The 13,654-nt window shown below is 42.8% G+C and overlaps 2 protein-coding genes across 3 annotated transcripts; one reads left to right on the forward strand and one right to left on the reverse strand.

Annotated features, from left to right (window-relative positions):
• Window positions 1–1,780: 1,780 nt before the first annotated feature.
• xrra1 (X-ray radiation resistance associated 1) lies at window positions 1,781–11,219 on the reverse strand. The gene is made up of 17 exons (XM_080866935.1): window positions 11,020–11,219; window positions 10,207–10,352; window positions 10,053–10,124; window positions 9,889–9,961; window positions 9,687–9,784; window positions 9,378–9,526; window positions 7,915–8,019; window positions 7,587–7,696; window positions 7,460–7,509; window positions 7,282–7,371; window positions 7,109–7,202; window positions 6,908–7,023; window positions 6,375–6,509; window positions 6,128–6,257; window positions 5,874–5,989; window positions 5,673–5,778; window positions 1,781–5,580 (listed from the first exon to the last, which is right to left on the reverse strand). Exons 1-17 carry the CDS (start codon window positions 11,129–11,131, stop codon window positions 5,426–5,428), a joined length of 1,857 nt encoding a protein of 618 aa, XP_080723061.1. The 5' UTR covers window positions 11,132–11,219; the 3' UTR covers window positions 1,781–5,425.
• A 123-nt stretch (window positions 11,220–11,342) lies between these two features.
• LOC308387059 (sialidase-3-like) lies at window positions 11,343–13,587 on the forward strand. 2 transcript variants are annotated; one of them, XM_080866937.1, is made up of 3 exons: window positions 11,343–11,833; window positions 11,996–12,254; window positions 12,369–13,587. In XM_080866937.1, exons 2-3 carry the CDS (start codon window positions 12,030–12,032, stop codon window positions 13,368–13,370), a joined length of 1,227 nt encoding a protein of 408 aa, XP_080723063.1. In that variant the 5' UTR covers window positions 11,343–11,833; window positions 11,996–12,029; the 3' UTR covers window positions 13,371–13,587. The 2 variants fall into 2 exon arrangements, with proteins under 2 accessions (XP_080723063.1, XP_080723062.1); XM_080866936.1 differs by having other exon boundaries at window positions 12,015–12,254.
• Window positions 13,588–13,654: the final 67 nt, after the last annotated feature.

Raw genomic sequence — 13,654 nt, forward strand, 5'->3', positions numbered from 1 at the left:
CGTTACATTTGCGTACATAAGATTTTCTGGAGGAGGACCGACATTTGTTTAGAACTCTTAAAGATGTCGAAGAAGCTCCTTTAAGCAATTACTGTGATGTTCCTCCACCTCCAAAGAAATGTCAGGAGTCCGAACCACAAAAGAAGCACGTATTTTCGGAAAAGTAGTTGCAGGAGGTGAGCTGGCTTCAAACAAATGATGAACGCACAGAGATGTGGTGCGGAATGTGCCGTGAAAATTTAATAAATGACAAATTAAAAAGGCATGAACATTTTTTTCTGTATCGAAAAAATATCGAACCGTGACACCAAAGTATCGAACCGAACCGAACCGTGAATTTTGTGTATCGTTGCACCCCTAATATATAGGTATACTATCATGCAGAACTAAAAGTCCAAGCATCTAGACTGCTCTGGCGTCTATTTACTGTTATGCAAAAAACAGTAGGTGTAGACATTCCCAAAACTCTACATGTTAAGACCTATTACAAAAAGATTTAGTCCTTTATAGGTTCTAAAATTAATTAAAGAAAATCTCAGATGAACATCAATATGAATCAATATTTATTTGTCACAAACTAAGTGAAAAAGAAGGCGCTCTGTGGGAAAAACAAAGTAGGCCTACAGCCAGTTATTCAGTAGCCTGTAGCCTTTAGCAATAACTAAAAGGAATTGTTTTCCATGCAATTTTATCAGTTCCTCACATCGTTTTAGAGTCATTTGTACCACTTTTCTTTGTGGGTGTTTATTTATGCACAGCTTTCTTAAGGTCCTGCCACAGCATTTTAGTCAGGTTGAGGTCTGAGCTTTGATTCGACTATTGCAACATCTTGGTTCTTTTCTTTCGTTTCCTTTGTAGAGTTGCTGCTGTGCTTGAGATTTTTGTCCTGTTGCAGTCTGAGTCAAGTTTTAGTTGTTGACAGATAACAGATCGCCTCACGTTTGACCCTCGAATGCTCTGGTATACAGAAGAGCTCGCGGTTGACTCAATGACTGCAAGATGCCCAGGTCCTGTGGCTGCAAAACAAGCCCAAATTTTCAGTCCTCCGCCACTGTGTTTGACAGTTAGTATGAGGTGTTTGTGCTGACTTGCTGTGTTTGCTTTTCACCAGATGTGAGAGTACTTTGTTTTTCATGTGGCTGCATATGTGGTAGAAAATAAAGAGAACCATAAGAGATCCTCTTTTAAGCACCCCCATGAGGCGTCTACAAGTAAATCAATTATATATGACAACAAAAAATAATGCTCATGATATCACATTGATGTCATCGAGGTTATTTATGCTGGGAATGTGGGGTTTAAGTGCAAACTGGGTAAATTGCATTTTGGGAAGTGTAGGATCCAGAGGTTTTGAAGCCATTCGTACCACAGGGCCTTTACAGCTTTGTGTCCTGCATCTGTCATTATTTATTGACATAGCTGATAAATATAAAAACATCTGTTAGTATAAAACATCCCTTTGTATTGCATTCTTGGGGTATTTTGGGGTACTGTTTATGTCTATATAAAGCAACTGCTCACACTGAAACTGTGTTGGCAGATTCAAGCACAACTGGCTGTGATTAATTACTCATCGACTGATCAGGCTCAAAGGGGAATTTGTAGTTGCTTTGGTAGTTATCCTTCTGACTTTTTCCTGATAACAGATTCTTTTAGAATTGCAGAAGGAGCCTGAGGTAACAGCATGAAGCCAGGATTCATCGCCTGCACAACGGTAATGCGGGAAAAGAAATGATCAGATTCATCTGCTTTATTAATTACATAATCTAAAATTTGCACATGTTGGCACAAACACAAACAAAGAAAAGGAAGGTGTATGTCCCAAAAGAGCTGGTGAAAAAAGTGGAAGGTTTACCAACTAAGTGCATCTGAGTTATTTTTTCACAATCTCGTGAAGAGTTCTTGGAGAGATCTCCAAGTTTGTGATGAGGTCAGTAAACGCCTAGAGTGTACTTGGAATAGACAGCCATCAGAGGGACTGATTATTCCCAAAAATGTGGAAAACTAACATGTGTAACAAACCTCTTGCACAAGAGTACATGTCTATTTTTCTTCCAGCATTAAAGAATTACAACATGACAGCACTGGACTGCAAGTACTAATCATTATCATTTCTAAATTACTTTGTAACAGCAATCTGGTCAAACAAAATAAGTTCATGCTAGGACTTCCTGGCTGCAGAACAAAATCCATAATGTTAGTGAAAGCAACAACAAGTCTCAGGGCACTTTAATGGAGTCGCACCCAAGCCTGGATAGGGAGTAAAAGTGCAATTTGAGAGTCAATAATGAAAACAATCTGATCATTTATAATCTATTTAGCATCGAGGATTTTCAGCAGCTGTTGTGTCCAATACTGTGGAATATCGCTGCAGCTCAGACAAGCTCGGCTGTGTGGAGCTGAGCTCCACTGGACTGGAAAAGAGTATTTCTGTAGAAGGGTGTCTCTGCCATTTGGCACAGGCTCCTCATTACCAGCAAAAATATAGTTAAGGATGAAAAGACCTGAACAAGGCCATCAGACTGGAGACCAGGTGTTTGCCTGATAGCACTGAGCAGCACTGTACCGATTGTTTTCACTGTGTCAAACTGTTCATCCATCAAGACTAACTTTTTAGTGAAAAAAATAATAGAACACTGCTTTAAACTAATTACAATGCTGAAAGTTGTTTATCGCTAAGATTTGTGTGACACCACAATGACAGCGATTCTCATGCTAGAGCTCAGTGATTGATTTCATTAAAACATATCACTGGAACCCAATGCTGACTCTTCCACACACAAAACTAAAAGAGTTCCTTCTGCATGCACTCCATTGCTATGGTGAGCAGCTACTGTAATTTTTTTCACTGTTTTTATTATTAGGCATGTTTCCCGGGGGCAAGGTTTCAGAAATTCACAGTAGTTATACAACACAACCACAACACCATGTTAAAGCAGCGCACGCCCAATCATGCAGACACCCCGGTTTCAATAACTAAGCACTATCTTCTGTTGTCAAAGGAGCTTGCAAAGAAAAGCGTCTGGACTTCTTTAAGTTACTTGAAGACGTTTCACCTCTCATCCGAGAAGCTTCCACCAGCGAGGGAGGATAAGAAGGACAGACGCAACAACATTGTCATCCCCTATGTAGCCGGTGTATCAGAAAAACTCAGGAGGGTTTTCTCCAAGCATGACATCCCGGTGCATTTCAGACCCAGCAACACGCTCAGACAAAAACTGGTTCACCCGAAAGACAAAACGCCAAAACACAGACTTAACAACGTGGTGTATGCTGTACAGTGCAGCGAGGAATGCCCAGACCTCTACATTGGAGAGACCAAGCAGCCACTTCACAAGCGCATGGCACAACACAGAAGAGCCACCTCCACGGGACAAGACTCAGCAGTCCATCTGCATCTTAAGGATAAAGGACACTCTTTCAAGGATGCCAATGTTCACATTTTGGACAGAGAGGACAGATGGTTTGAAAGAGGAGTGAAAGAAGCCATCTATGTCCACTGTGAGCGACCATCTTTGAACAGAGGCGGTGGTTTACGACACCAACTCTCTGCCATCTATAATCCAGTTTTGAGATCCCTTCCCAGACGCCTTAACGCCCACTCACATCCTGGGCCATCTGATCTCAGGAAATCACATAAGGTGGGGCCAGGTTTCACAATGAACTCACCCGAAACTCTGGCTGATTGGGACCCACACCCAGTTTCACACCTTGGCTCAGGCGATTAGAGGACCATCAGGGGGTCCTTTTGTCCCTCTGTGGGGGGTCACTCCCACTAGGTTTATATCTGGGACTCTCCACCATTTGACCTTAGATCTGAAGAAGCTTCTCGGATGAGAGGCGAAACGTCTTCAAGTAACTTAAAGAAGTCCAGACGCTTTTCTTTGCAAGCTCCTTTGACTACGATGACCTGGATGACTGAGAACCTTCACAGACATACTATCTTCTGTTGTGTTTACATTTTTGATCAAACTGAAAAAGACAGTGAAATGCAGAATTAAATTATAACCAAGCTGCTCTTATCCTAAAGATCCTGGAGCAGCATGTTAACCCTCAGAGTACATCTTACTTGTGGTTCCCACTGTTTCCGGGAGCATAATGAGAGGCAGAACCAGGCTCCAGGTTTGGGTTTGGAAGGCAGACTCTCTCTGTTCTAACATTAGGCTTCAAAATTTCCTTCTATGGCTGGATCAGGTGACTCTGATCCATTGTTTGTGCTGCATTAGGCCCATTCTGCCTGTTCTTCGTCTCTTCTGTGTCTTCCCCTCCCGAGATCAACACCTCAGCTGTTCCTCGGCTCGTTCCATAAAAGTTTATCACCTTTTTCCCTACAACCTCCTCGCATGTTGAATCTGGGTCCCGTCTTAAACCGAACCCCCTGCCAGAGCACGCTTTTTTGTTTAGCGTAAGAAATGCATAAATGTTTTATGATTCAATCCATACAGGAGCAGAAAAATGTCCCGACATGAATGTAAAAACCCAGAATCCCTGCACCCAGTATCTTCAGAGTGCCAAGTGATTTATTCCACAGGGGCTGAACATGCATTCCACATCTGCACGCTGCACTCGAGACAAATAATCAAAATCATATGATGGACAAGACCATGAAATCAAAAAGGGAATGAGCAACGAAAACAAACAACTACCACTCTCAACTTGTAGTAATACCGCACATTGGCATCGAAACCTAAATCATTCTGCACTGCAGAAGTCTGTTCAAAGTTACGAAAAGATAATAATCAGCCACATAATCATTTTTGAAAATCTCATATATGTGTGAATGTGTGTGTGAATGGGTGGATGACTGGATATGTAAAGCGCTTTGGGGTCCTTAGGGACTAGTAAAGCGCTATATAAATACAGGCCATTTACCATATAAAAGGTGAGTGAGAGGGTGATGCACAATACCCATGGAGAATAGCTGATTGGGAACCATTAGAGGGTGTACAACATTTTCAAATACAGCAGGGCTTGATGTGGACTTTGTTGCACTGTTAATCTACCCCAGTGTTCCTTCAACAGAACAGGGTGTTTGCATATAAATGTGCACAAACAGTCTAAAACACCTCTCCTCACCCAAAACAAAACAAAAAGAGAGAAAAAGCTCTCTCTACTTTCTGTTTTTGCAATGAGCTCTACTGACAAATGGATGGATTCTGGTCACAGCCGTGGCGGCACAGCTGCTCAGAACTGTCAGGCTTACGGGGAGCAGACAGTGGCACACTTTTTTAGTTACAATTAGACACACTTGCATCTGCTACAGCTTTGTGAACTCTGCACTTCAACTCTAGAGCTGATAGTCGAGGAAAACATTGCTCGATTTACTTATTTCTACTCACAGTAATACAAAGAAAACATTTCAAGCCAAAGAAAATCTGCTCGGCTAATTATTTGGATGTGACTGTTAAACAGATGGAGATTCAACTCAGATTTGGTCAGAGTCTCTGTCAGACTTGATGGCGGCTTCTTGCTCCATTGTTTTCGCGTGGACCATCTTATATGTTCTTTTCATGTCCCTCATCAGCGAGAGAGCTTCCTTATATTCTTGCTTACTGACACCTCTGCTTTGTAGGGTAGTGGCTGGACAGAAAACAGAGTGTTATTTAAAGAAAGAGGGCTTTACAGGGGAAATATGTTGACATTCACTGCGTATAAGTAGGAAATGTGCATACCTAAAGGGACCACTTTTACTGTTTTACTCTCTCTGATTTCTTTGATCATGTCCTCTACCCTTTCAGTCAGCTGCTTCACAGGTTTCAGAGGTGGCAGCTCCTTAATCTGTGTGCAGTAATTAATAAAAACGTAGTTAAAGTCGCTCGGTTTATTGCAATTTACGAGCCTGCAAATGAAGTTTGCGTGGCTAAACATCAAACCCTTTTCTCTCGCTCCCTGTACGGCGTCTGGATGTTGTCGAGCTTTGGTTTCGAGTCCCTGTAAACATGGAGATTCTTCAGTGTGTGCTCCAGCATCCGAACAGCTGTTTGAATTCCTGCACAAAGAAAGGAAGAGAGAAAGAAAGCATCAGTATTCTCCACGGTCCCGCTGTATAGCCAAACTTTACTGGCTTTGAAACAATTGACAAAAAAACGAAATGGCTGCAGATGAAAATACATTCCTCCTTCCTCACCATTGAGCTTGAGCACACGAGGGTTCGGTTCGACATCCATCAAGAAATCAAACTGCTTTCTCTCCTTGCTGTCTGCAGTTTCTTTGTCTTCAGGAAGAAGACCAAATTCAAATTCAGGTCCATCTGCTGCCTGAGCATGAAATAACACTGACTACGTTAAAATGCTGCGGCATTAACTAACATTTAAAAAACTTGGTAAAATGATGGATTTTTATATCCCAATGAGGAAAACTACTGAAGAACATACCTGAGTAAGAAAGAAGGGTTTTCTTTTTTCATGGAAGGTGTGGTTTCTGCTGTTTTTGCCTTCATTTTTGCCAGCCTGGCTTTGTGGATTCAGCAGTATTAGCTTCCTTGACACCTTTGGTATTTTTTCATCCACCTCCAATATGAAAACATTGAAAACATAATGATTCATTCACTGAAATGGAACTTTACAGTGATTAATACAAAAGCAAAAAGCTTGATAACACACACCAGACTTATTTTTATCCATTTCTGAGCAATCAATCATTAAGTTGGCCTTGAAGACCTTAGTGGATGCAAATCCACTTTTAATGGATTGTTAGCATGACCCCACTCTACGCCCTTACAGAGTTTTATCAGAATTCATAAAAAACGATCAAGTTTAGAGGCAAACGCTACCAAAAATATGACCATGTTGGAGTCAATCACACGTCCTTTCTGCAAAATCACTAAACCTACTAAACCTAAGACTCCAGCCTGGACATTGATATAGCAAAATTCGAAGGATCGTGATCAAACACAAAAAAGTCCAACCTTCCATTTTGGTTCAGTGGACACTTTCAGCGGGCGCTTCACAACCTCCGGTGTTTTCTTCTGCTTTATTGTTATTCCAAGTCTCTCCTGCATGTAGGTTAGCAAGGGAGGGTCTCCTGTATTTAAACAAAGACATGATGAGGTTGTTTCTGAAGCCCCGAACACCTATTTTAAAATGATCCTTTACAGGAGGAATATTACCTCTCCTCCGCGTGGTTATGGGGTTGAACTGAATATCAATTTCACGAAGCATCGGGAAAAGAGTGGCAGCCATCAGTGCTTCCTCCTTAGCAACCTGATGAGAAACCACCGGTGTGTCACGCTACCTCGTTTCCCAAAAATAGTGGATTTATTTATAAAAAGCAGCAGCACACCTTGTTGTCAGCTAGGTTGAGGTACTGCAGCGCTGGAAGAGGTAAACTGGATTCTTTGCGGTTCTGCTCCCAGTTGTGTTTGCGAAAGATCTAGAGTGACCACGAGACACACAAGTTTAATGGGAGAATAACACCGAGCTACAGTGATGACACATCTAAAAGATCATGGACGAATTACCTCTGAGATTCTTGTCAAATACTGATCGGAAGGCTCCGAGTGAGCGAGTGCTGGATCGGGAGAGATATTTTTAAAGGAAATTTTGGACACACATGTGAATTACACAAAGCTGATGCCGAGTATTTACCCTCTTCCTCCTCTTCTTCAGTGGCAGTCTGCACAGGTTTGGAAAAACCCACCAGTTGCATGAACGGTATTTCAGAAATGCAGTTCCCCTGTAGGCTTAAATGCTTTAGCCTGTAATCAACAATTAAAAATGCTTAATGAGCGTTTCCACTAATTTGCTGTGCCTTGTGATAAAGGAGTCCATGTTAAGAAACACTTTTATTTAAAAGTGCAATTTCTCACTTGCACTGTGACGCACAAAGGCTGGCAATATGCATGCAGACTTTTTAAAAGTGCATTTATAATGAATATTTTGTATGCAAAAAGTCTTTACAGGAAAACTTACAGACCTCGTTAGGTTTTTAAGGCTGCTGAAGACTCCAGAGGTCAGTTCATTATCATCAAGCATCAGGACTTCTAGAGCTTGAAAGCATGTGTCTTCATCTTTAGCCGGCCTACACGTAAACGAAGAAATGCTAAATGTGTGTGATGATACAATTAAAGTGAAATAAGATTTTATGTATCTATTTTCATCAGTGACTTTGGTAAACCATTCAACCCCTCATTTACACAAATCAGCCAATCACAGGGCAGCAGCTCGCTGCCTCTAGCCATGTGGTCATGGTCAAGACAACCTGCTGAAGTTCAATACGAGCATCAGAATGTTTACAGAGGTTGACCTCAAAGAGAGAAAACATCCCTTGACTGGCAGGTCTCTGGGAGAAAGTGCTGTTGATGGTGGAGGTCAAAGGAGAATATCCAGACTGCTTCGAGCTGATAAGAAGGCAAGGGCAACTCAAATATCCACTCTTTACAACCAAGCTCCTGTGAGCTAAGAGCAGGAAAAAAGGGCTGTAAGTTAAACAAGTTCACCAAAACTGGACAATAGAAGACTGGAAAAAACATGAAAGCATTGATCCAACCTGCCTTGTATCAGTGGTTCAGGCAACTGCAGGTGGTGTAATGGGACATTTTCTTGGCACACTACCTTAGTCTAAATGTCACAGCCTACTTGAGTATTGCTGCAGAGCATTTTCATCCCTTTATGACCACAGTACCCATCTTGTGGTGGCTGTCTCCAACAGGATATGCCCTGTCTCCATCTCCATCTGTACCATGGAGCTTTAAGGCAGTTCTGTAGTCAAAACACTGTCCAAACTGGTACTAGCAAGGTGTACCTAACAAAGTGGCCTGTGAGTGCAGGTTTACCGGCTCAGAAGTGTGAATTTGGAGCATTTGTGCTCCCCCTTTTGGTGGGTTTGAAAACTACATTTGTGAATGTTTCAGGAATGAAATGTGTCATGAAATCATAACCAAGGTACTGGATAACTTCATGGATCATGATAATCATAACACTTAAAACATGCTGAGTTAACACAGATTTTAAAAGATAGCCATAAATTATTTCATCTTGGAATATTTTACTAATTATTTATGGGAGCTGGATTCAGCCAGTTTAATGACTACCACTATTGGATTTGTAAATTTGTAAATCAGGCAGCTTTTTATACCTAAAGTTTGTTTTGTTGTCAGTCATTTAACACAAAGCAGGGCAGAACTGTGTGTGTATGTGTGTCTGTGTGTGTGTGAGGTGGGGATAGAAGACCAAGACTACACTCGCAAATTCTGTTTTTGCCCAGTACCAATGTGCACATACTTCTGAAGTTTATTCATTTGAAGCTTTTCAGTATAAACGTACATCAAAGTGGGCAGGAAAGACGAGCAAATTCATCATCTGAACTGATGGACGGCTAACGTCTCTTGATCGTGGATGAAACGTGGTAAAAAATAGATTGCTATTTCAGGCACTTACAGCTGAGTGGGGTCTTGGTGTGAGGAGCCCAGATTAGGAGGGAGACGCTGAAGCTGATTTGCAGTTAGATGAAGGACCTTAAGACGTGGGAGCCGACCGAGAGAATCAATAGCATCAGGTGATAAGCAGTTGTAGGACAAATCCAGAACCTGCGAGGATTAAAATGCACTGTTCGGGTGAACTTAACCACATTCAAAAGAAGAAGGAGAGAAGAAGAAGAAGAAAAATGGCACACATTTAACTCTTCCTCTGAATGTCAGCATCTCTTTTGCACATTCACAGTTACAAAGCACCGCCGAGTCATCTTACCTCGAGAAGAGGGAAGGCAGCAGCATCAAACATCAAGTCGCTAACCTCATTTAATGACAGGTTGAGTTCTCTTAGAGACACAAAACTACTGAAAGATCCTGCAGGAAAAACAATGGACAGCCTCTGATATGACTTCATGAAAGAGGCACACACAGCGATGCTAGAATGAAATCTGCAGGATAATGTATACATGCATATTCACCTAGAGAGAGGGAGTTAATAGATGCGTTGATGTAAGCCACGTTATCAAACACCTCGAGTTCTTCTGGTTTGACCTGTGACCCCCAGTATAAAGGAACTAATCACAAATGATTTTAACCAACAGGCTGATAAAGGTAAGTAAAAGTAGGAAAAGGTGGCTCTTACAGAGCTTAGTTTCTGCTCGCTGATGTCCAGAGAACAGAGCTCAGAGGGTCTGTCAACATGATGCAACTGGAGCTGAAAAAGAAAATAAAAAAATATCACTGTTTTTCTAACTTTTGTCAGATAAGCGTTTGTGTGTTGAATTCAAGGTTCATACCAGGAAAGCTCTGTCTAATGTGACTCCATGAGAAGTATCAGCCAGCTCGCTCTCACATTTTTTATAAGCTGCTTTTGTTCTCCTACGTTGATGCCTGTATTTTTGCTCCTCTGCCTCCCTGTAAGCTGCAAGCCAGTGCCCAGCACCTATAAAAGCAAAGATGGATGACTAAAACCACGCCAGCAGGTGTTTTCACACAGGTAAACACTCTTCATTATTGGTTAGTCTCTTCATTCTGGATCTGTCAGTTCTTTTCTCACTGAGCAGTGCATCTGCTCACTAATGCAAATATCTTATGAACCAGTGACATGGCAACAACCCAGTATATTTTGGCTTAGACATGTCAAGATGACCTGCTGAAGTTTAAACTGAGGATCAGAAAGGTGATTTAAGTGGCATAATTGTTGATTCCAGATGGGCTGGACTGATTACGGATATGTGGGCATGTATGTTCAAAATTAAACTATGATTTTTGCCAACTATGATTTCTCTCAACTAAACCCTCCATTCATACACCTGTATACAGACAGACACATACAGTTTAATACAGTGTAGACAGCTCAGTAGACCAAGCACAAATATTATTTAGGGTATGGCCCAAATTCCATTCATAAAAGTGCCCTTTGGTACTGCTTGAACTTCTGGGCCCCTTTTGATAAATAATATTTACTTTGTACTGTACATAGCAGTAGCTCACATTACAGCATTTACAACATTAGAGTAACCAGCTAACTTGGTTTTGGTGCTGTTCGTTTTCACTATATTTATTTCATTAATATAAGCTAGTTACAACCTTGCTTTATTTCAACATACCGTCTCGTCTTCTGTGGTGTGAAGTCCCGGCAGGGAAACAATTTACAGGATAGCTCCGCCCTGCGTCAGCGGTGTAGGACTCTGAAGTCATCCTGACTGCAGCCAAATCCATTTATCACCACACTATGTCAAAAAACTGCTACAATGTGTTTGATCCCGAGCTTCAGTGTAGCTCTCTGTATCTTAGCAACAGCACGTAAGACGAGTACCGCTTCTCCCGTCCAGCAGGGGGCAGTAACATTTCTTTTCTAAGCTAAAGGCGGAAGAGACCGGTGAGTTTAGGTGTTCAAAGATTAACTAAAATGGCAAGATAATACTCCGCCGGGCCAACCTGAGGCATTCAAAGACATTAAAAAAGCACGTTTACAACCAGGAAATGCTTTATTTTGTGTATTGTTTGGCAAATAATTACTCTCGGAAGATTTTAAGCCTGACCTGTGTTTGTTTAAACCGGCTAGTTAGCTAGCTTCTGTGTAGGGCGTCCCTGCGGGGGAAGGCCGTTTTAGAGCGGCGTAGGTAGTGACAGCCATAACTGATATGTAGTCATTATTGCGGTAGTGCTAGTAAGAAAAACACAATCAAATACGAAGGTGGATATATTCATTTGCATAAAGTCGACGTTTAGTTTAGCTGAGAAGCGAACGCGGAAGGGAGCGTAAAAGTCTCTCTCGGTCTCAGGTACGGCTTCGTTTCTGATGAACCAACAGCATCAGTGTCGTGAACATCAGAGGTCTCTGGTTTCGCGTGCGATTATAGACGGTATGATGTTCAGACAAAGATCACGAGTGGGACCTGTGAAGAGCGATCAGTGAAGGTAAGGGCTTTGCTGTGCATGCACGGTGCGAGCTGTTTGTGGCAATGCAGCGGTCTGTGTTTATAGGGAGCTGCTGGAGTGTGAACTCTTCACCGAGTCTGTGCTTTGAAGGTTGTTATAACAAGACTATAAAAGAAGCTGAGGCTCTGTCATGCATTTTAGGACATTTTATTGCTCACAGGAGCTCTGATCCACCATGGGAAACACGTCGTCGAAGGGAGACAGCGGAGAAGAACCTCCTAAAACAACTTTGTTTGAAAGGGAGCCAAGTGGGATAACATACAGAATCCCTGCTCTCGTCTATCTGAGGCACTGTCACACCTTCCTCACCTTTGCAGAGAAGAGATCCTCACCCTGTGACAATGACGCCAAAATTTTCGTTATGAGGAGAGGCACCCTGAAAGAGGATGGATCCATGCAGGTTACCATTGCCACATGATCACTTTGATTTTCATAGTTGAAGTTAACATGATTTGTTGTCCTCTTTTCAAATGTTGCCTTTGTCATGTTTCTGGGATTTTGTTTTTTTTTCCAGTGGTCGTCCAGTCAGGAGCTGTCTTCGGTGTGCCTGCCAAACCACCGCACTATGAATCCTTGCCCGGTGTATGAAAAAAACACCAAAACGCTCTATTTGTTTTTCATCTGTGTGTGGGGCACAACCACGGAAGCGAAGCAGATCCTGACAGGTAAGAACAAGACTCGTCTTTGCTACGTCAGCAGCCGAGACGACGGCCAGACTTGGAGCCAAGTGACAGACTTAACTGACAGCGTGATCGGCGAGGCCATTCACAAGTGGGCCACATTCGCCGTGGGCCCCGGCCACGGTGTTCAGCTTGAGAACGGCCGACTGATCATCCCTGCGTACGCCTACTACATTCCTTACAGATGCTGCTCCTTCCCCATCCCTTGCACAGTCTACCCACGTGCACTGTCAGTATATAGCGAGGACTTTGGACAGACGTGGCACATAGGTAAGATGCTGCGGAAGAAGTCGTGCGAATGTGAAATGGCCGAGATCATAGACCACGAGGGCAGGAGCCACCTCTACTGCAATGCTCGTAATGCCGGGGGCCACAGGTGTGAGGCTCTCAGTGAAAACAGCGGCGTCTACTTCGACAAGCCCCACATGGCCCCGGAGCTGGTGGAAACGCGCTACGGATGTCAGGGAAGCATCATCGGCTTTCCCGCGCCGGAATTTGTCCCAAACGACGACGCGGAAAGCAAAGCCTGCGGCACGTCGCTCCTGTCACCAGACACGCAAACCTGGCTCCTCTTCATGCACCCGACGAGCAAGTCCAGAAGAAGGGACATGGGTGTGTATTTGAACCGATCCCCCCTGCACTCATCCGGATGGGACAGACCCAGGATCATCCACAGGGGGCCCAGCGGCTACTCGGACCTGGCTTACAACGGGGACAAGGATCAGTTTTCGTGCCTGATGGAGTGCGGGAAAGAGAGTGAACTCGAGCAGATTGCCTTCGTGTCGTTCTCCCTTAATGATGTCATGCAGACAGGCGGCAGGAAAGAAAAGCGTTGAGCGGTCTAACTGTGGTCGCTTTTATTTCTGTGTTAGCAAACGAAGCTCTCTGACATTCCCCCACAGCCTAAAAACAAAAAAAGGAAAAAAAAATAGAGAGAAAAACAAAACAAAAAGCCACTAAATATGCTGTGCAGTAACATCCGTCTGTGTTTACTATTGTTCCACATTCTGGAGATGATAATGCATGCATGAGTCGTGTGTTTCGCTGTCTCCTTGTTTACATAAGAAAAAAAGTTATTATAAGATTAAATATTATTAATATGCAACAAGCTGCATAAGGA

Source organism: Rhamphochromis sp. 'chilingali' (genome assembly GCF_963969265.1).
Source record: "Rhamphochromis sp. 'chilingali' genome assembly, chromosome: 19".
Classification (NCBI taxonomy): Eukaryota; Metazoa; Chordata; class Actinopteri; order Cichliformes; family Cichlidae; genus Rhamphochromis; species Rhamphochromis sp. 'chilingali'.

Coding starts and splice junctions, on each gene's coding strand:
- LOC308387059 (XM_080866937.1), top strand. CDS start 12,030: ATGGGAAACACGTCGTCGAAGGGAGACAGCGGAGAAGAACCTCCTAAA. Junction 12,255..12,368: donor AAGAGGATGGATCCATGCAG/GTTACCATTGCC, acceptor TTTTTTTTCCAG/TGGTCGTCCAGTCAGGAGCT.
- xrra1 (XM_080866935.1), bottom strand. CDS start 11,131: ATGGATTTGGCTGCAGTCAGGATGACTTCAGAGTCCTACACCGCTGAC. Junction 9,962..10,052: donor GCGAGCAGAAACTAAGCTCT/GTAAGAGCCACC, acceptor TGGGGGTCACAG/GTCAAACCAGAAGAACTCGA. Junction 7,024..7,108: donor CATAACCACGCGGAGGAGAG/GTAATATTCCTC, acceptor GTTTAAATACAG/GAGACCCTCCCTTGCTAACC.